Raw genomic sequence first — 21,892 nt, 5'->3', positions numbered from 1 at the left:
AGAGCAGTTGTGGGTTTAACCCCTCCTGCCTTGGTCAAACAGCCCCGGAGGGTCAAATGGCAGTGGCACAGTCTTGTTGTGGCAATGACACCCCCAGCCACCCTCCTTCTCTCCTTGCCCCCCACAGCTGAGGGTTTTCAAGCTGGCCAAGTCCTGGCCCACTCTCAACATGCTCATCAAGATCATCGGCAACTCCGTGGGTGCCCTGGGCAACCTCACGCTGGTTCTGGCCATCATCGTCTTCATCTTCGCCGTGGTGGGGATGCAGCTCTTCGGCAAGAGCTACATTGAGTGCGTGTGCAAGATCTCGGTGGACTGCACCCTGCCCCGCTGGCACATGAACGACTTCTTCCACTCCTTCCTCATTGTCTTCCGCATCCTCTGCGGGGAGTGGATCGAGACCATGTGGGACTGCATGGAGGTGGCCGGCCAGACCATGTGCCTCATCGTCTTCATGATGGTCATGGTCATCGGCAACCTCGTGGTGAGGCTGGGGGCTGGGGCAGGGACACAGGGGGTGCTGGGGTGGGGACGCCTCTGTCCAGCTCAGCTCTTCCACAGGGCTCTGCCCGTGGCAGGGTCTGGTTGGAGCTGCAGGGAGCACAGGGATTCTCCTTCCTCCCCAGGCCCTTCAGGTGGGCTGTGCCAGCTCTGTGTAAAACAGAGGGAGGAATGATTCCTGAGGGACCTCCAGCTGAAATCAGACCAGGAACTGGGGAGAAACTGAGGCACAGAAAACACAAACGGGCTTTAGGCAGAGGCAGGAGCTACTCTAGGATAAAACAGCACTCAGCTTCAAGCTGCCCTGTGTCCTCCACTTGGCTTTTCCAGCTTTCCTGCCCCATTTCCCGCTCTCCTGATGAGGGATGGAGGCAGAGCTCCATCCATCATCCATCCATCCATCCATCCATCCATCCATCCATCCATCCATCATCCATCCATCCATCATCCATCCACCCATCCATCCATCCATCCATCATCCATCCATCCATCCATCCATCCATCCATCCCTCCATCCATCCATCCATCCATCCATCCATCTATCCCTCCATCCATCCATCATCCATCCATCCATCCATCCATCCATCCATCCATCAATCCATCATCCATCCACCCATCCATCCATCCATCCATCATCCATCCATCCATCCATCCATCCATCCATCCCTCCATCCATCCATCCATCCATCCATCCATCCATCTATCCCTCCATCCATCCATCATCCATCCATCCATCCATCCATCCATCCATCCATCCCTCCATCCATCCATCCATCCATCCATCTATCCCTCCATCCATCCATCATCCATCCCACTCTTTGCTCCAGGTGCTTTTGGGAGCAGCCCCCCCCCCACTACAAAGCTTCTGCAGATCTTCAGCCTCCCCAGCCCTCACTGTGCTCCAGGTGGCATCTGGTGATAGCCAACCTTCTTCCCTGAGTTTGTAGGACCCCCTGCTCCCCTCACCCCCATCCTACGCCCCACCCTCCCCATTGCTCCTGGCTGCCTGTGCAGCCAGAGCCGCAGGTTTGCGAGTTCCAGGCGAGCATGAAATCCTTTCTAAACTTGGTAACCCCATCGCTGGCATCTCTGGAGCTTGTTTTGCAGCCTGCGTGGGCCCTGCTCTCCCTTCTTGAGGAGCAGGGCAGGGGAGGGAAGCGCCGACTCGCTCCTATTACTTGCCGGGATTGTGTAATCCCTTTGGAATTTGCTTTGAAAAACTATCTGCCCCCGGGAGCTGCTGACCCCTGTCCCCAGGGAGGCTCTGAAAGGAGCCCGGGGAAAAGCCCAGAGCAGGCCCCGGCTCGGGTCAGCTTGGAGTGACCCAGTTTGAGGGCAGAAAGTTGGGATTTGGGTGCCTCTTGGCTTCCCTGGCTCATGCCAGGGATTTGGGGCTTTGAAGGGAGAGCCCCTGGCTGCAGACCCTGCCCAGGGTGGTGCTGCCCCGTGCCCCCCAGGCTGCCCATCTCCCACCAGCCAGCAAAGGCTTGTGATGCCACCTTTGCAGGGAATGGTGAGGCTGGGTCAGGCTGAAAATCACCCACAAGGGCACCGGTAAGGAGCAGGAGCCTGTCCAAAACCATCCACAGGGAGTGCAGGAGTTTGGACTGGGAATCCCAGCTGGGGCTCCCTGCAGATCCCTCCCAAAAGGAGCTCTGGAAGGTTTCCCTCTTCTGGAGCTCGTTTTTGGAGCAGCACAGTCCACCCACCTCTCTAGGGGACTGCTCTGGAGAAGACACGGGGGCAGCATAATTTCAGCTGGTGGGGTCAGTGACAGCCCTCCCAGAGGTGCGGGTGTCCCCATCCCAGAGGTGCCATTGTCCCCTCCCAGAGGTGCAGGTGTCCCCATCCCAGAGGTGTGGGTGTCCCCATCCCAGAGGTTGGGTGTCCCCATCCCAGAGGTGCACCCAGCCCTCAGGGCAGCTCTGCAGCTTTTGAACGGCTTCCATTCACAGCCCAGCAGAGAAACACAGAGCACAAACACGGCCAGAGCCCTCTGTGCCCTCCTCCTCCTCTCTGTCAGGCTCTCCTGGCCGTGCCTCAGGTATTTCCGAGCCCTGGAGCGCGTCCCAGAGGCTCCCAAGTCCCCCTCCCCCTGCAGGGAGGTATGTGTTTCTCCGCGCTTCCCCTACGCAGGAAAAAGGTGACCTGTCCTTTGCTCTTAATGACACTTTGAGCATTTCCTTTGGGGTTATTCAGGGGAAAGGGAGGAAGTCAGTCGAGTGACAAGGTAATGGAGTCCTGTCCAACAAAGCCAGAGCCAGCGGCACCCATTAACTGTAACTGGTACTTAACCGGGACATTCGACTGCTGGGCCCGCGGGGATTTATTTAAAGACGTGGTTTAAGGCACATGGCATGAGCCATGTGAAAACAGCAGTGTCCTTGGATAGCAGCTAATTCCCGTCTCAGATGTGCTGCTGGCACCGCACAGCACGGTACAAACACCGACAGCTGTGGGCTGGCTCCGTCCCTGCTCTGCCCCGCGGGGGTGCCTATCCTACCCCTCTGCTCCCGAGCTGCTCCCGGTTCCTGGCAGGCAGCAACCCCAGCTGTGCCAGGAGAGGCTGTGGTGGGCTCCAGTCACGTTTTGGGATGGTGAAGTAGAAGGGGAAGCACACGAGCCCATGCTTGGAGTTACTCAGAGCGTTTACTGGCTCGCGCTGAGGTGAAACCTCGCTTTGATGGAGCAGAGCAGTGTCCGGGACACAGGGATGGGGTCACAGCTGGGTCCAGGCTCCTCCATGGTCCCAGGGTGTGGGAGACCCTCAGGAGCTTGCTGGGCATCTGGGCTACCAAAGGCAGGGAAGAGGGAGAAGAGAAGAAGAAAACTGCAGCTGAGAGGACAAGCAGGAGGTTTCATTCTGAGGAGAAGGGACATAATCACAGAACCATGGAATCCCAGACTGGTTTGGGTTGGAAGGGACATTAAAGAGCACTCGGCCCCACCCTATGACATGGCCAGGGACACCTTCTACAATCCCAGGTTGCTCCAAGCCCCATCCAGCCTGGCCTTGGACACTTCCAGGGATCCAGGGGCAGCCACAAAAGCTGAGCTGCATCTCTGGGGCTGGTGGGGAGAAGCACCAGAGACTTGGGGAGTCCCCCATGGGATTCCTGGAGCTCCAAGAGAGCAAAGGAAGGGACACACTCACAGATCCACAGCAGAGCTTGAGAGAAGCTGAAACCATGACTGGCATCACTTGCAGAGGGATCTGCAGGATCGTGGGAGCCCAGGGTGAGGTGGAAGGCATCAGAGCCCAGGGGCTTTGAGGAGGAGCATGTCCATGTCCTCCAGGAACAGGGATTGGCACCTCTGCAGTCCCCAGAGCTGGTGAGGGCAGGGCAGAGCCCATGAGATGCTCAGTGAAGGGGTTCCTCCACAGCCACCAGTGATCCCTGCAGCTCCAGAGGGAAATCCTGAGGCTCAGAACCCGCTGGACCTCAGGGCTGGCGTTTGCTTTGTCCCCCCAGGTGCTAAACCTGTTCCTGGCTCTGCTGCTGAGCTCCTTCAGTGCCGACAGCCTGGCGGCGTCGGACGACGACGGGGAGATGAACAACCTGCAGATCGCCATCGGCCGCATCACCCGCGGCATCGCCTTCGCCAAGGCCTCGCTCCTGGCGCTGCTGCGCCGGCTCTGGAAGGGCAAGAAGGTGGCACCAGAGGAAGAGCAGGACCCCAGCAAGAGGGACAACTCTGTGCTCAACCACGTGGACATGGCCCTGGAGCCCAAGTCAGGGTACCTGGATGGCATCACGGGCAAGGAGCACATTTTCATGGATGAGCTGGACCACATGAATTTCATCAACAACCCCAACCTGACGGTGCAGGTCCCCATCGCCTCTGAGGAGTCCGACCTCTACGAGGAGACCAGCACCCAGTCTGACACCGAGGACACCACCAAGGTCGGGAAGGCGGGTGGAAGGGAAGGGTTTCACCCCAAAACTGGGAATGGCCTGTTCTTGCTGTGCTGCCCAAAGAGTGATGTTTGTTTGGGTCACTTTCACCCTTCTCAAAGGGCGTGGCATGGGCCAAACTTGGTATTTTCCAAGCTAACATTTCCCAGTGTCAGCTGGAGTGGAGGGGAGGGTCCAAGCAGGGCTTTGGCTGGTTTGGGTCAGACTACGGGGTTATTGCTGATGCCAGAGAGCCCCAGCACACCACGGGGGCAGTGCAAGGGTCAGAGCGCCCGTTTGGGGTTAAAGATGTCCCAGAGGAACCCGATGCCAGGAAATCTGCTGATGGCACTATCATTGGATCCACTGCTAATGCCTCGGAAAGCACCATCCTGGGGGGGCCTGAACCAGATGGGGGAGCTTAGCAGGGGTGAACGTGAAAGCGAGGGGTGTGGGAACCAAAGCTGAGACAGCTGAGCCTGCTCTCCAGGAGACTGCTGGGGTCCACTCGGAGGGTGGCGGGGGGACAAGAAACTTGGGAAGATCCAAGTGGACACAAAAGGGTGATGGTGTGGTGGGAAATTACTGCTCACTCCAGGGTCCTGGGGACACAGGGGGCAGGTGCTGAGGGGGACAGGAGCAGGTGCATCAGCCTGGGAAGGGGCTTTGTTTGGACAGTAGGACAGCTCTGAGCAGGGATTTGTTGTGACTGGATGGCAAACGTGTTCCAGGAGCTGAGGGAACTCTGGAAAGCTCCATCCCAACCAATCCTGCCAGGTACGAGAGGCATCTGGTGCTGCTGAACACCTGGATGGGACTGCACAGGGAGCCCCAGAAAGGCTGGAAAATGAAGCAGGGCTCCCAAAACTGCAGAACCTCTCACCTCCCTCCCACCTGCAGGCTCCTCACAGCTCAGCACGGTGACAGGGACACAGCTTGGCACGACATGGGGCAAGGAGAGGGGACAGTCATGATTATTTAGTGATATCTGGGGCAATAGGGAGATTTCAGCATTTGGGGTGCAGAGGGGGACGGGAGGGGCTGGCCACTGTCCCTGCCAAGCCCTACAGAGGGGACAAACTTGCGTGGAGCACCTTGGTCAAGGGAATGGACCGGGGGGTTGCTGCTCTCAGTTCCCTCAGGGTTGCCACCAGGAGGGCTGAGAGTTGGCATTTCCCCCCACATTTTTCCTACTCAACCCCAGTCCCACAGCAGCAGTGCCCAGCACGCTGGGCACACTGCAGAGATGATGCCAACGCCAGCCTGGCCACAATGGGAGGGGACACAGGGCTTAGCTCCCTGTCACCACAAAGTGCTTCCCAGCAGGTGGGAAAACCTTGGGGTGCAGTTATAGGACCCGTCCTGGCACAGCTCTGGGCTTTAGGGCATGTTCAGCAGAGAGCACCCGCTCCAAACACTGCATGGAGAAACTCTGAGCTCAGCAAAGGCAAAGGGCACCTCTCAACCAGTAAATACCAGTTCAGCCTATCGGGGCTGTTGGCTTTGGTGCCTAAATTCAGTCAAAGCTGACTCAGGTGGGAGCCAAGGGGGTGCATTAAAAACAGGGACCCTGCCCAGGCAGGGGGAATGATGGGCTGCAATTCATCATGAAATCACAAATTATTTGGGTTGGTGAGGGTCTCAAAGACCATGTAATTCCAATCTCCTGCCATGGCAGGGACACCTCCCACTGTCCCAGGCTGCTCCATCCAGCCTGGCCTTGGGCACTGCCAGGGATCCAGGGGCAGCCACAGCTGCTCTGGGCACCCTGTGCCAGGGCCTGCCCACCCTCCCAGGGAAAAATTCCTGCCCAATATCCCATCCAGCCCTGTCCTCTGGCAGTGGGAGCCATTCCCTGGGTCCTGTCCCTCCATCCCTTGTCCCCAGTCCCTCTCCAGCTCTCCTGGAGCCGGTTTGAGCAAGGGGCTGTGAGCTGTGCCAGACCCTCCCCTTCCCCAGGTGAACACCCCCTGCTCTCCCAGCCTGTATTCACAAGGTGAAATGACAATTATTTAATTTAGCACTCAGGTGCGAAAGGGCGGCAGCCCTGCGCTGTTCCGGGCTTGGTGCCGCCGGGTGCGTTCACACCGGGGATCAGCTCCAGATGGAGCCAGAGCCCCGCATAGCGCCCGCTCCGGGAACACTCCCACCCTGACCAGCCCGAGCCGCGCTGATAAACCCTCTCCCCTTCCAGAGCAGCTCCTTTCCAAGGAAAAGCTCTTTTTCGGGGAAATGGCAGGGGCAGGATCATCGCAGCTACACTTCTGCGTCCTGTGGTTGATTTCTCTTTGCAGCTCAGAGCAGGGAGGAGGTGCCAGCCTGGGCTGTGGCTCTGCAGAAGCAGCGCAGGGCTCAGGGCTTTTCCAGGGGCTTCTTCCATGGGGATCCCACCCTGCTGGACACATGATATTATGATATGATATGGTGTGATAATATATTTACACTGGCTAGACATTTTCAGTGTCTCTGATGAGAACTGTAAGTGTTCCACTGCCCTCATGAGCTGATTTCCTGCTCGCAATATTACAAGCTTTGTTATTTTAAGTTCTGCAGTTGGAAAAATACAAATTAGCTGAATGGCAAAATATCCAAAGGTGATCTTTCACTACTGTACTTAGGGAGGAAGGCCTAGCAATGGGATGTCCAAACTGCATCATTTGCATCTGCAAAGCAATGGTGGATATCATCTCCTGGTCTTGGAAAACTGGTAATAACTGAGAAGAAAGTCCAGTCTCAGTTACTCCATACTGAGTTGAAAGTAATTATTAAACACTTAATTGACTTAATACATCATACTTGTTCCTGCCCTGGAGGATGCAGGAAGAAAAAAACCTGAGATGCTCCGGGCTCTGGTGCAGCACAGGGGTGTTGTCAGTGGAGCTGAGGGAGCTGGGGAGGCTCAGCCTGGAGAAAAGGAGGCTCAGGGGGGCCCTTCTGGCTCTGCACAACTCCTGACAGGAGGGGACAGCCGGGGGGGTCGGGCTGTACTGCCAGGGAACAGGGACAGGAGGAGAGGGAACGGCCTCAGGCTGGGCCAGGGGAGGTTTGGATTGAAGATTCGGGAAAATTCCTGCATGGAAAGGGGTGTACAGCTGCCCATGGCTGGGGTGGAGTCCCCATCCCTGGAGGGCTTTAAAAGCCATGTGCATGTGGCACTTGGGGACATGGTCAGTGGTGGCCTCGGCGGTGCTGGACTCAATGGTCTCGGAAGGCTTTTCCAACCTGAACAATTCTGTGGTCCTCAGGGCTGTGGGTTATGGGGTGAGTCAGGTGTGCAGCACCAAGGATGGGAAAGCCCCAGGCAGGCTGGAGATGCTGTGCCAGGTGGGGTGGAAATTGCCCTCCAAACCTGCTGCTTCCAGGAGAGGGAGGACTCAGGAGCCCCCAGGGATGGGTTTTATCCCTGTTCCCACCCAGCAGAACCTGCCCTGAGCTCCACCCATAGAACTCCTGGATTCCATGAGCCATCCAAGGGCCTTTTGGACCTTCCCCCACATCTCCAGGGCAGCTGCACTGGTTTGTCCCCACCTTGACCCTTTCTAAGGCTGTCCTGGAGGCAGATGGCTCCTGTGGGGTCACAGCTTGCCTGGCTCCGTGCTGAGCCTCCCTAATCCCCCTGGCCCTCCTGAGAGCTGGTGCCAGCCCTGCTGCTGTGTCCTCTCCTGCATGTCCCCAAAGGTCCCCCACAGCCACATCTTCTCACAGACATGTGGCTGTGGCCCCAGAGGCTGTGGGCAGTGATGGTGCCTCAGTTTACCCCAGGGGCTTTTCCCTGGTTTTTGGAGAATGGAACAGCTCCTTTATGGATTACCAAAAGCAGGAGCAGCCTGAGGGGAGGATTATCTCCTTCCCATGTAAGCCAGCACCTTCCTGTGCTGGAAATACCCATCCTGGATCCTCGGGTTCCTGCTGCTCCCAGGTAGGATAGGCAGGGCTGGGGATCTGCTCGTTCCTCAAGTGTTACACAAGGGCTTCTCAGAAAGCAAAAAAAAAAAAAAAAAAACCAGAGGAAAAAGAGTCCCAGGGGCTTGCCAAGGTTTTCTCTTGTTATCAGCCCCTCTGGCCTTGCTGAGTGGTGTCTGGGAAGGCAGCCAAGCTGAGCTCTGGAGCACGGTGGAGCTGGAGAGAGGTATTTGGGGTGCAGGTTTTGAACTTGGGTGAACCTCGGGCTGAGGAACCTTCAGCATGAGCCGAGCCAGAGGGAGGAGAGAGCAGAGGCTGCTTGGGTTTCTGCACCAAAGGGGGGTTGGCAGAGCAAGTCTGGGATGGGGACACACCGAGGAGGAGGAGGAGGAGGAGGAGGAGGCAGCGAGAAAATCAGCCTGAGGTGGTGGCACAGGTGGATGGGAGATGGAGCTGCTGTGCTGGGAGGAAAGCTGGGATCAGGGGACCTTCTGTTCCTCTGAACCTGGATGAGAAGCAAAGCTCAGGTACCAACAACCCTCCAAGGTTTGCGTCCCTGGATGATTCAACAGCTTCTGGGCTGGGTGTCCATGGGAGGGGGACTCGGAGCATCCTCCAAACAAAGGCGTCCCACCACCCATCTGGTCCTGCCTGGGGTCTCTAGGGCACAAGGAGCATGGCTGGAGGCAGCCCAAGGTCAGGAGCCTGGCCTGAATTGCTGTCCCCCTGCAGAACCCCCTGTCCAGCGACAATGCCTCGTCCGTGTGCAGCACGGTGGATTACAAACCCCCCGCGCCCGAGGAGGAGGAGGTGGCAGAAGTGGCTGAGGAGAGCAACGAGCCCGAGGAGTGTTTCACTGAGGGTGAGGGACAGAGCAGGGCTGGAGACCCTGTGGGCAGGGGAGATGGGTGTGGAGCAGGGAAAATGGGGGTGGAGGGGCCACTGCTAACCAGTTCTTGCAGCACAGGGACCCCCCAGGCTCCCTGAGCTCAGCCCCGACTCCAAATCCTCCTGTACCACCCCAGAGATGATCCCCATGGAGCTCCCCTCATGCACCCCACCTAAGCCCAGCAGGATCCTGGTCCAGCTTCCACCAGGGAGGGTTTAAAATGCCAATAAAACTGGGAATAGTGGGAACACCCTGGCCAGGAGTGACCCCCAGCCCCGTGTCCCCAGGCTGTGTGAAGAGGTTCCCCTGCCTCTACGTGGACATCACCAGTGAGAAGGGGAAGATTTGGTGGAACCTCAGGAAAACCTGCTTCCGCATCGTGGAGCACGACTGGTTCGAGACCTTCATCGTCTTCATGATCCTCCTCAGCAGCGGGGCACTGGTAGGTGCCACCTTTCCTCTGCCCCAAGGGCTCTGCAGCAGCTTCCCAGCCTGGGGGAGCTCAGGGAGGTGGCAGAGCCCAGGCTCTGGGCATCTCCTGTGCCAAATAATCCAGCTGTGGGCAGATGTTTGATTTCCAACCCCATTTGGCTCAGCTCTAACATCTTCCAGGAATCCTGGTCACCTTCCCCAGCATTCCTGGACCATCATCCACAGGCTGTGGTCCATGGTCCATGGCTCAAGGGGATGCCACTGCCTACAGCCCCCACTCCTGCTCTTAATGCCAACTATGAACCATTTATTGAGCTTTGTGTGGTTCCTCATTTCACCACCACCATCACCGGCTGTCAGGAGGTGCTGGACAAACAGTTCATGGTTTTTATTTTGCTGTTCAGCACCTCCATCAATGCCTGGTGCCCCCTCTCAGAACCTGGGTGTTGTGTTAAATCAACCTAATTAATTACCAGAATTGCCCTGGTGCTCTTCTCCGAGTGTTTGGGCTGGATTTAACCCAGGAAATACCAACTTCTCTGCAGGTTTGGAGGTGAAGAGAGAGAGGGAAGGAGAACAGAGGGACTGACAGGCTTTTCAGACACACTTTACATGTCTGCAGCTCGCTCTGAGGTGGTTGGGGACGTCTGAGGTTGTAGCTGGTGCAGGAATTGAAAGCTGTGCTACCCCAGCTGTGCAGCACCTGGTCTCCACACCCATACCTCCAAGTGCTTACTCAACACGTGGGTGTAGCACTCACCCAAACTCCTCAGGGCATTTTCAAAACTCCCAAAGCACCCTAAGGTGTGGGTTGGTGTCCTGGGAAGTTTGAGCTGAGACACCTGGGAATTGGATGCAGCTGGACTTTGGCTTCAGTGAAGCTCTGCTTTGGGTCCAACCCTGCAAAGCCAACAGGGACCTGCAAACAGGAGCTGGACCTCACGTGGATGAGGTCCTCATGGACCAGACATCCTTTGGCTCCCAGCCCTGGAGAGCAGGGAGATGCCAGCATGGGTGTGCTCTGGGATGCCACAGGACCCATGGAAGGATGTGACTGTCACGGAGCTCCGTGGGGCCCCATGGAAGGATGGGACTGTCATGGAGCTCCGTGGGGTCCCATGGAAGGATGGGACTGTCACAGAGCTCCATGCCCCTTGCAGGCTTTCGAGGACATCTACATCGAGCAGCGCAAGGTGATCCGCACCATCCTGGAATACGCAGACAAGGTCTTCTCCTACATCTTCGTCATCGAGATGCTGCTCAAGTGGGTGGCCTATGGCTTCAAGGTGTACTTCACCAATGCCTGGTGCTGGCTGGATTTCCTCATCGTGGATGTACGTGATGAGCAGGGCCAAGCCAAGGGGCCTGGGGGCATTAGGGGCTGTTGTAAATGAACCCAGATTGTATTTTAGAAGATATAGGGGTGGCTGTGGAATGAGGGCTTATAGCATTACTTAAAATAATGGTCCCTCACAGGAAGGAACACTTCATTCCTGGTTGCAGGAACCTTTCAAACCCTTCTGTTTTACACCCAGGCCAAGAACAGCCCCTGTAGTTCCACCAGGCCCAGTAGAGCTGTGAAGGGACACAGGGTCTCCCAAATGGTCCGTGACAGAGCAATCTGTCCTTTCTGTGCCCCACATCAATTCCACCCTTACACTCAAGAGGTGTCATCCTGACCCTGGATCCCTGGAAGAGTCCAAGGCCACGTTGGACAGGGTTTGGAGCAACCTGGGATAGTGGAAGATGTCCCTGCCCATGGCAGGGGTGGCACTGGATGGGCTTTGAGGTCCCTTCCAACCCAAACCATTCTGGGATTCTGTGACCCTCGAGGTGTCTGGTCACCAGGGACACCAAGGACTCAAGGTCTGTGTCCCAGGGCTAGAGGATGACCACCAGCCTGAGGGACTGGGGAGAGAGGGCAGGGCAGGAGCTGCAGCTGTGTTTCCACCTGAGGTGCTGCTGTTCACTTGGGCTGCTCCTTCCAGGTGTCCCTGGTCAGCCTGACAGCAAACTGGCTGGGATACTCCGAGCTGGGAGCCATCAAATCCCTGCGCACACTGAGGGCTCTGCGACCCCTGCGTGCTCTGTCCCGTTTTGAGGGCATGAGGGTAAGTGTGTCCCCGTGTGCTGCTGGCCCCGACGGGGACATGAGAACCCTCAGCAGTCCTCTACATCACAGACATTCCAGTTGGTTTTCAGGGGCCTCCAGACTGGTGGGATCAATGCTAAGGTACCTTTGGTCCAGTCTGACCTCACTCCATGCTGCTGGGGAGGGCAAGGTTGGGCATGGGGACATGAAGGTCCCATCCAGGTCCCTCAAGGTCTTTTCTGTCCTTGCAGGTGGTGGTGAATGCCCTGGTGGGTGCCATCCCCTCCATCATGAACGTCCTGCTGGTCTGCCTCATCTTCTGGCTGATCTTCAGCATCATGGGGGTGAACCTGTTCGCAGGGAAGTACTACAGGTGTGTCAACACCACCACCGGGGAGCTCTTCAACATCGACACAGTCAACAACAAGACTGACTGCATGGCCCTGCTCTACACCAACGAGGTCAGATGGGTCAACGTCAAGGTCAACTTCGACAACGTGGGCTTGGGATACCTGTCCCTGCTGCAGGTGGTACGTCACGACATCGGGTGTTACCATCCAGGACGTGTGGAGCAGAGTGGTGGGATGAGCATCAGGGCTGATGTGGGATGGGGTTTCTTAGCTGCTTCTTGGCTCCAAAGCTGCTTTTTAACACCAGAAAAAAAAAAAAAAAAAAAAAAAAAAAAAAAAAAAAACCTTTAGGAAAGGAGGGAAACTCCTAGCCAAGGAGGAAAAGGGACAGGGTAGAAGATGGGAGGGGAAGGTTTCACCAGGGAACTGCTGCAGATGGGTGCAGCAGCACCAAGGCTGGCACTGCAGAGCAGCCCTGGCCCAGCACGGGATGTAGAGTCAGGAGGGGAGGCTCTATCTTACCCCTGCACCCCTTTGGAAAGTTCAGTCTGCTCCAGCCGTAGGTTGTGAGGCTTTACGTGGGGCAGGTGACGACTGGAAAAAGGGCACACGTGTCCCCTGCGGGCAGTGGGTGAAGGCAGCCGGGTTCCACTGAACTCCCCACAGCTGGGCCAGGCAGCAAAGGGGAACTGCTCACCACAGCTTTGACAAAAATATAGATGTGGGCTCCATTATGGGGCAGGCTGGGGCTACTCCCATCAGATCCAGGGGAACTGGTGGCTGCAGAATCGGAAAACAACCCCAGCTGATGACTCTGCTTCTAAATTCAGCTTCCTCTTCAGCCTTGTTGTTCCATCAGATTCAGGAAACAAAATGTGCAGACCTTTTGTTTAACAAATCAGCAGCAAAAGGCTGTAAGAGATGCAGTGGAAACCCTGTAAAAGACTTGGTGTAGTCCCCCCACCCTGCTGGGATGGGAATTCAGCAGAACCAGAGGCAGGATATGGAAGTCAGGGCTATGGAGGTGGCACAGTCTGGGACTGGAAAGGAGGCAGCTGGCCCTGACACAGCTCTGCCTTTGGGAAAATTACTTCAAAGAGAGCAGAAGGGAGAAAAGAGTCAATTCCTTCTTTTCCCTGCCTTGCTTGCTGTGGTGTTTTGAAAAGTCACTGGTAGCCTCAGCTCCAGAATGGTCTATGCATATTCATATGGAAATTTCAATATTTCTGGGACATTTTTTTGTGTGGATTCAACCCCCGTTCCTCTCCTGCCATTCCCACAGAGAAGCCGGAGTGCCCAGAGCTAAACCCCAGACATGCACCCATCACCTTCCCTTTCTTCCCAGCCACAAACAGCTCCCAGAAAATACCTTCTTCTCCACTGCCACAGAATCACAGAATCCTTTGTGTTGGAAAAGACTCCAAGTCTGACCATTCCTGTTCCCACAGGCAACCTTCAAAGGCTGGATGGACATCATGTACGCAGCCGTGGACTCACGTGAGGTGAGGAGACTGGGAACAGGACCCCAGAACTGAGGCTGGGATGGATCCTTGGCTACAGCATCACCTCTGGCTCTGCCTTTTGGTGCTGGATCTCACCCATGACTTCAGCCAGGACATGGGTTACAGGGTGGAGAAACCCCCAAAACATATCAGATCATGGAATCCCAGCATGGTTTGTCTTGGAAGTGACCCTAAAGCCCATCCAGTGCCTCCCCCTGCCATGGGCAGTGACACTTTTCACTATCACCAGGGTGCTCCAAGCTCTGTCCAACCCAGCCTTGGACACCTGGGCAGCTGCAACATCCCCCTGCTGAGCTGCACAGCCTCGAAGAGGGCAGCCATGTGTCCCTGTGCCACCCATGTCATTGTCACCTGCAGCCTGGCCCCACACTGGGCTCCCACCCCACCCCACAGCGGGGGCTGAATCTGCTCCACTCAGCTTCAGTTCCAGGGCCCAAAATCCCCATTCTGCCCCCACTGCTCCAACCTGGAGGGCTCCCTCTTCTGCCTGCTGTGACATGATGTCCTCTGTGACCCCTCTACCAGGGAAAGCTCATCCCATCCTGGAGAAAGTTCCTGGCTTGCCTTGAGCAATCAGCGGGTTATGAGAACAGAGCAGCCAGCGTTCAACCATGGGGTTCAAAGAGTAATTAAAAAACCCAAGTGTTTGAAGAGTGATGTGCAAAGGTTGTTCCTACTGTGATCCACCCCCAGAAGTGTCCCCACAGCAGAAGGGTTTTCCTACTGTTCTCCAATTACACTGGGGGTCGCCCCACACACCTACAGGCCTCAAGGGCTGGTTTTCATTGCCTTCTTTTAGCACCCTTTCATCACCCTCTGAAAATCCCTCAGGTCTCTGCCCCGCCTGGGGCAAAGCTTGTCTGGGAGAAAATTCTCCCTGTTCTGACAAGAGCTTTCCTCAAAATGGGGGAATCCAATGGGGTCACCTCAGAGTGTCCCTGGTCAAACACAGAGCAGGATTAAGGAATGGTCCTTGGGAGGAGGAGCATTGTCCAGGGTTGTTGGGCTCTGTCACCCAGCTGTGCTGGTGTGACAAATTAATCCACTTTTCCTTTCCCCTCTCAGAAATATTTCAGCTCTTGGAATGCTGATTATTGGGAAGAAACAAATTTGTTCATTAATATCACTGCAAAGAACATCCTTTCCCATTCCCCAGCCCATGCTGTGGGATCAGGGGGCAGAATGTCCTTGTCCCTCAGTCAGTGTCACATGGATGTCCCTTCCCGTGGCTGCTCCCATTGGGAACAGAGTCAAAAGTTTTGGAGCAGCCACACCCTGGCTCTTTCCAAACACCACAAGCCCTTGTCTGGGGGCTTGGGGACACCTTTTTGGGACAGGGTCAGTCTCACATTTCCTGTCTCTCCTGGCCAGATTGAAGAGCAGCCACAGTACGAGATCAACCTCTACATGTACATCTACTTCGTCATCTTCATCATCTTCGGTGCCTTCTTCACCCTGAACCTCTTCATCGGCGTCATCATCGACAACTTCAACCAGCAGAAGAAAAAGATGAGTATTTCCTGGCTCCTGAGGTGCTGCCCTGGGCTGGAGGGAGCCAGCACAGCAGTGGGGTGATGGGACCAGGGCCACCATGCCCGGGACTAGGATGGATCCCAAGATTCTCATCCATTAGTGGCTTTCTGCACTGGGCAAACGGCACATGGAACTTTGTGTCCTGGTCATAGCAGTTACAGAGGACTTAATTTACAGGTGCAGAGGGAGGAAGCAAACAGAGGCTGTGTTGTCTCTTGCCTGGGCCATCACTTTTATTTTCTTTTCCCACCCTGGGATCATTTTCCCATGCACAAGGTTGAGATAACTTCTCCTTCCAAGCCAGTAGTTCAGGACTGCCAGCCCGGAGCAGGGGAGGGTGGGCAGGGCCAAGCACACTGGTGGTGCTCAGCAGGTCTGCAGGACACAGAGAGGACACCTTGCTCCCAGCAGGATCTCTGAGGGGCTGGAGACACTTGGTGGAAAGGGACATGGTCAGACACACTTGGTGGGAAGAGAATTCCTGAGACTAACAGCAGTGATTCCCTTTATACTTTGGAGGCAAAGACATCTTCATGACAGAAGAGCAGAAGAAATACTACAACGCCATGAAGAAGCTGGGCTCCAAGAAACCCCAGAAGCCCATCCCCAGGCCAGCGGTACGTTGGGCTCATCCTCCTGGAGTGGAGCACACAGGGAACTCTTCAAGCCACCAGCTGTCCCAAAGGGAACAAGAAGGGTCCAGGGAGATCATTTGCCCTATTGTTACTCTTCAGACAGGACCTGGCCAAGAGCTGAGGCTTCAGAAGAGGTTGACATCAGGCCACCTCTTTTGGGTCTGCCCTTTAGCCCTTGGTCTGCTGGCAGGGGCAGTGATGGGGTTTCTTTTGCAGGAATTTGGTTTTTTTCCTAGTTTGGCTCCCAGCTCCTCTCTGGAAGGGAGTTGAGCTCAGGGAAAGCTCAACTTTCAATGCCCCAGAAGGGACCCTGGTCCAGCCAAAACATTCTCAGTTGTGATTCGGGTTTTGTAGCCCTGCAGAAGGGAGGTCCTTCCCATGTGTTAATTTGTGCCCTATTAGCTGTGGGTGTAATTAGCAAGTGGCTGTGCCCTGTGCCCACTCCTCCTGGCTGTGGCATTCCCAAGTGTGCTCCATCCTGAGAGGTGTTGGGAATCCTCCCCCCATAACTTTTGGGTCTGTAAGAGCCATGCTGGCCACAGCCCTGAGGTTTCCCACACTTGTAAATATGGTTCCTTCTTCTCTTTCTGTTGTGTTTTTGTTTTGTTGTATCTGTCCTGTGTTCCCACCTCTTCTCTGGTGCTCCATCATCGCCCTTGTGTCCCTCATTGCAGAACAAATTCCAAGGGAAGGTGTTTGACTTCGTTACCAAGCAAGTGTTTGACATCACCATCATGATCCTGATTTGCCTGAACATGGTGACCATGATGGTGGAAACAGATGACCAGAGCGAGCTCAAAACCTCTGTCCTCTATAAGATAAACCTGGTCTTCATCGTCATCTTCACTGGGGAGTGCGTGCTCAAGATGTTCGCCCTGCGCCACTACTTCTTCACTGTGGGCTGGAACATCTTCGACTTCGTGGTGGTTATCCTCTCCATCCTAGGTGAGTCCTGCTGCTCCCAGCAGTCCCTCAGGGATCCCCACAGGACAATGAAGAGTGGAAGTGCTGTCACCAATCCACACCCACTGGGTGTCACTGGACCCCACTTGCACCCATTCTTCGAGCAGGGCCAAGCCAGCAGGACCCTGGGACATGACAGATGTGAGGCCACTCCAGGCCACCAGGCTGGGTGAGGGGCTGGGATATCTCTGCTCATCCTTTATCGTTGTAACAGGCCCCCAGCCAGGTAATAATTAGTATGGACTCTATGATTCACAGAAGGTTGATTAATAATAGTCTTTATTAAGAAACTTATTGTTCTTATAGATAGTTACGATACACTTGGACTTAATTGGTCCTCTAATTCAAATGCTATCACCATTGGCTAATTAAGAAACCACCCTGTGGTAAACAAATCTCCATAACACATTCCACATACCAGGTTCACAATACCAGGTGCGGGAAGTTAAAATAAAAATTGCTTCTTATTCTTTTCTCTGGTCTTCTCACAGCCTTTTCTCAGAACAATGCCTGGGAAAGTTGTGTTTCTCTCTGTGGCCAAAGAGCTGCTGCCACACTCCTTGGTGTTATTTCCCTTGGTGTTCTCTTTCTCTGAAACAGAGCAGCCAGAGTTTAACCCTTGGGTCTGTGCTCAGAGGTTATTTTTTAATGTTTTCCCTGCCACTGGAGGAGCCATCGAGGTGGCCTCACCTCACTGTGTCTGCCCAGATGTAGCCGAGCATCCCCTTCACCTCCCACTGGTGGCACAGCAAACTCATCTGTCCTTCATCCCTCCACAGGTATCGTTCTCTCAGATATCATCGAGAAGTACTTTGTGTCCCCCACCCTCTTCAGGGTCATCCGTCTGGCGAGGATCGGCCGCGTGCTGCGGCTGATCCGAGGAGCCAAAGGCATCCGGACGCTCCTCTTTGCCCTGATGATGTCCCTGCCCGCCCTGTTCAACATCGGCCTCCTGCTCTTCCTCGTCATGTTCATCTACTCCATCTTTGGCATGTCCAACTTCGCCTACGTTAAGAAGGAGTCAGGGATCGATGACATCTTCAACTTTGAAACCTTTGGGAACAGCATCATCTGCCTCTTCCAGATCACCACGTCAGCGGGGTGGGATGGGCTCCTCAACCCCATCCTCAACAGCGGCCCCCCAGACTGTGACCCCGAGCTGGAGAACCCCGGGAGTTCGGTGAAAGGAGACTGTGGGAACCCCGCCATCGGCATCTTCTTCTTCTGCAGCTACATCATCATCTCCTTCCTCATCGTGGTGAACATGTACATCGCCATCATCCTGGAGAACTTCAGCGTGGCCACGGAGGAGAGCAGCGAGCCCCTCTGCGAAGACGATTTTGAAATGTTTTATGAAACTTGGGAGAAGTTTGACCCGGACGCCACCCAGTTCATCGCCTACAGCACCTTGTCGGACTTTGTGGACACCTTGCAGGAGCCACTCAGAGTTCCCAAGCCCAACAAGATCAAACTCATCACCATGGATCTACCAATGGTTGCTGGGGACAAAATCCACTGCCTGGACATCCTCTTTGCCCTGACTAAGGAAGTGCTGGGAGACTCGGGAGAGATGGATGCCCTGAAGGCCACCATGGAGGAGAAGTTCATGGCTGCCAACCCCTCAAAGGTTTCCTATGAACCCATCACCACCACCCTGAAGAGGAAACACGAGGAGGTGTGTGCTACCAAGATCCAGAGGGCTTTCCGGAGGTACCTCCTGAGGCGCTCGGTGAAGCAGGCATCCTACATGTACAGGCACAGCCAGGACACCCTGGGCGAGGACGCGCCCGAGAAGGAAGGGCTGATAGCCACCAAAATGCAGGAGATCTATGGGAACACTGGGACAGATGTGGAGACTGCCCCTGCCTTGGGCCTCAAGCCCATTCCCAGCTCAGAGACAGCCCAGGATGCTCCTGAGGAAGCACAGGCCTGGGGTAAGGAACACGTGGTGAAAGAGTCGCTGGTGTAACACAAGGAGATTCCACCTCTGGCCCAGCCTGAAGAGACTTCTTTTGTATCTCCTGTTCAAAGCTCTTCCATGCACAGATCTCTAGATCTTAGATACTGAGCTAATTTCAGATATTTCAAGAAACCACCTTGAATGTCAAAGCAGGATCTCCTCCTGATCCTGGGTTTTACAGCCCACTGCACTTGCAAAGAGTTAAATTCTTTTTCTCATGAGAACTCAAATGTGAAATCTGTTGTCGGTGAAAGAGAAACAAGTTAGTTTTGAAATAATCTCATCATGATAACGATGGTTTTCAGGCATGAACAGAAGAGTATGGTTGTCCTCTCACTTAAAGTAATTATTTATTAATGTTATTTCACAATTAAGAGATTTCCCTGTATTTTATTCTTCCAGAGTGCAGCCAAGAAACCAGTAAAGATGAGCCAAGTGAAATAATATTAAGAATAATTACAGAAAACAGAAGGTTTTGTGAACAAAAATCTCCAAAGTCTTAAAGTAGCACCTTTCTTTTGAACCTCTGAATAAGCTTGATGATTATTTTTTGTTACATACAAGAGAAAGTGCAATTATGTCTTAAAAATTGGTTTGCAAAGCCAAAGCAAAGCATCTGCTGATTTGTTCTCAGGGTTAAATATCAGGTTTTCAAGGTCTCTGAATATGCATTGAAAGCAGAAATCATTCAGGTCTCTGTAGGCTGAATGTAAACACAATTTATAGTCAGGTTTTACTCTGTTTTCTCATTTCCATCCAGGTTTTGTGGCAGGAAAGCAATGGGCAAAGGTAGGATTTGGAAAACATCTTCCAAGAATCCCTGGTCCCCAGGACAAAACTCTCCAGGGTTTTCTTCTAGCCCTGTTGCAAGAGGAACCGTCCCACTGGAGTGCTCTTGGTTGGCATTCCAAATGTCCTCTTCATTAGTGTTAATTAATGAGATGCACCCCCAGGGATTGGAGCTGATGTTTGAACGATCCTTTCCATGAGCTGCTTTAAGGGTGCCCTAAATCCCACCCAAGCCCCAGATGGCTGCATGTAATAAACAATCCCACTGGGGTGTGAATCCCAAAATCCTCAGGCAGAGCACCCTTCCCTAGGCTGGGGCTGCAGAGAAGCCCAAGTGGCACATTTTGGATGGGCCAGGCAGGTCCTCACCAGGAAACCTCCAGGCAGAGGAGCGTGGGAAAAGGGATTTGCTGTTCTTCACACAGGTGAGCAAAAGGAAAATAAATCAAGGAAAATGGCCTGGGCACAGCTGTGGCTGCCCCAGCCCTGGAAGTGTCCAAGGCCATGTTGGACAGGGCTTGGAGCACCCTGGGATAGTGAAAGGTGTCCCTGCCCATGGCAGGGGTGGCACTGGATGGGCTTTGAGGTCCTTCCAACCCAAACCATTCTGGGATTCTGTGAAAAATGGGCAAAAGGCCCCAAGTTCACCTCTGATCACCTTCTGCCTTCAAAACGGAAAAAAATCCCTCTTGAGATCAAAACAAACATGAACCAAAACCTCTTCCAGTTCAAACAAGGCCGTTCCTGAAGCCAGAGGCTCTGTCTTTTCGTACTCTGCTTCGGGCGCTGCCATCACAGGTGCCCCACAGCCAGGCCGGCCAGGAGTGGTGCTGAGCTTGGCTTGGACCCATGAGCTGCCAGCCAGGTGGCAGAGCCGGGGACACTTGGCTTGTCCCGTGGCCGTGTGCCCTCATTTCCATGCCGATGCTCCCTGCAGCAGGAGCCCGAGCTGCTGTCGCCGGCGTTTCCCTGGGATCCATCCCTGGCAGGGCAGTCCCTGCCCGGACCGTGGTTCACAATCGATGCTGCTTCTACGTCTGTGTCGTCGGGGGTGGGGAAATGCCCCACAGCAGGGTTTGTGTGAGCTAAAGCCGTTTTTCTTTGTACATTTCTTACAATAAACAACTGTAAATGATCTGTTATTACAGTATCAAGTATGTTGGGGTGTCCTGGGGGAGGAATGCTTTCCCTGTGCCCGGAGGGGTGAACACCCCTTTCCCTTGGCTCCCTGTGCTCGGCCTTGGACCTGCCAACCTCAACAGGACCTGGGGGTCTCATCCTGCAAGGGAGCCCCCAGGGCTGTCCTCTGAGACCTCCAGCCCAGCTCCCAGAGCTTCTGCCCTGCTCCTGATCCCGACCCCTCGGTGCTTGCCGATGCCGGGAGCCACAGGAGACGCTGCTGTGGGGTCCACCAAGGACAGAGGAGGGTTTGGAGGAGGTTCAATCCCCGCGTTGCCCCACACAGGCTCCAACCCTACCCCAGCATCCACGTAGGAGCAGGTGAGCATCACCGGAAGAGGACAAGGGTGGGTGAGGGAGGTTCTGCGTCAGCGAGGAGGAGCCGCCCCGGGCCCCGCTGACGTCCCCGGGGCCACGGCTCGGCTTCGCCGCTGTTTTCGCTGCCGCTGGAACAGCTCGTCCCAGGGCTGGCGTAAGCCGGGCAGAGCCGTCTGTGTCACGCAGGCGGGGGCTGCAGGGGACGGGCATGGCACACCCGGCTGGGCACGGTGAAACCCAAACCCCGATGAACAGCGAGGGGCTGGGAGAGGTGGGGAAGGTGCAGCTGCCGGCAGTAGCTCTGCTCTGGGAGCCGTGGAGCCAGAGTGTCCCAGGGGAAGAGGCATGGGGACATGGGACCCTCCCCGTGAGGCCACCAGGTTCCCCTACACCCTACGTCGTGGTTGCTGCAAGCACAGGGGTCTCCAGGGGAGACTGAGCCCCTCAAGGGTGCCAAGGAGCCCTCGGGCAGCACAGGGGCTGATTTGGCCACTGTCACTGCAAACCCTCTTCAGTTTGTGCCCCACTACTGGTTTTACCTCAAAGGGCTTTACCAGGCACCTCCAGCATCCCAGCTTCCATCTGCAGCCCCAGAACCCCATAAAAACCCCTCCAATGCCTGCCAAGCACATGGGCATCCCTTTTCCTTTGCCCTGCTGGGATATCAGGGCCAGGCTCTGGTCTTCCATCCAGTCCCAGGGGTGATGGCAGCAGGGAATTGGCAGCAATGCCTCTATATACAGAACCAGGAGAAGGCACCTCTCCCATCATCATTCCCTCGTGGAGCCACTTTTTCTCTGGAAAACTTTATTTCTCTTGCTTCCTGTCCCTTTGCATGCAGAGTCAGGCTGGGGCTGGTTCCCAGCACCCATCAGATGCTCAGAACTGGCAAAAACCCCCACCCAGCCTGCAGAAGATGAAGGTTTGGG

The 21,892-nt window shown here is 55.1% G+C and overlaps 1 protein-coding gene across 1 annotated transcript in view; it reads left to right on the top strand.

The window, feature by feature from the left end:
* Positions 1 to 20,601, top strand: part of SCN4A (sodium voltage-gated channel alpha subunit 4) — a 44,387-nt gene extending 23,786 nt beyond the window's left edge. Inside the window, exons 15-26 of the mRNA XM_054000271.1 lie at positions 128 to 484; positions 3,975 to 4,406; positions 9,033 to 9,162; positions 9,477 to 9,631; positions 10,782 to 10,955; positions 11,610 to 11,732; positions 11,965 to 12,243; positions 13,512 to 13,565; positions 14,958 to 15,095; positions 15,632 to 15,736; positions 16,429 to 16,699; positions 17,497 to 20,601. Coding sequence (XP_053856246.1) covers positions 128 to 484; positions 3,975 to 4,406; positions 9,033 to 9,162; positions 9,477 to 9,631; positions 10,782 to 10,955; positions 11,610 to 11,732; positions 11,965 to 12,243; positions 13,512 to 13,565; positions 14,958 to 15,095; positions 15,632 to 15,736; positions 16,429 to 16,699; positions 17,497 to 18,686 — 3,408 coding nt within the window. The 3' untranslated portion in view covers positions 18,687 to 20,601. The remainder of the gene's footprint in view (positions 1 to 127; positions 485 to 3,974; positions 4,407 to 9,032; positions 9,163 to 9,476; positions 9,632 to 10,781; positions 10,956 to 11,609; positions 11,733 to 11,964; positions 12,244 to 13,511; positions 13,566 to 14,957; positions 15,096 to 15,631; positions 15,737 to 16,428; positions 16,700 to 17,496) is intronic.
* The last annotated feature ends 1,291 nt before the right edge of the window (positions 20,602 to 21,892 follow it).

This window comes from Vidua macroura, chromosome 27, assembly GCF_024509145.1.
Source record: "Vidua macroura isolate BioBank_ID:100142 chromosome 27, ASM2450914v1, whole genome shotgun sequence".
Classification (NCBI taxonomy): domain Eukaryota; kingdom Metazoa; phylum Chordata; class Aves; order Passeriformes; family Viduidae; genus Vidua; species Vidua macroura.
This window is presented reverse-complemented; position numbering and strand designations above follow the sequence as displayed.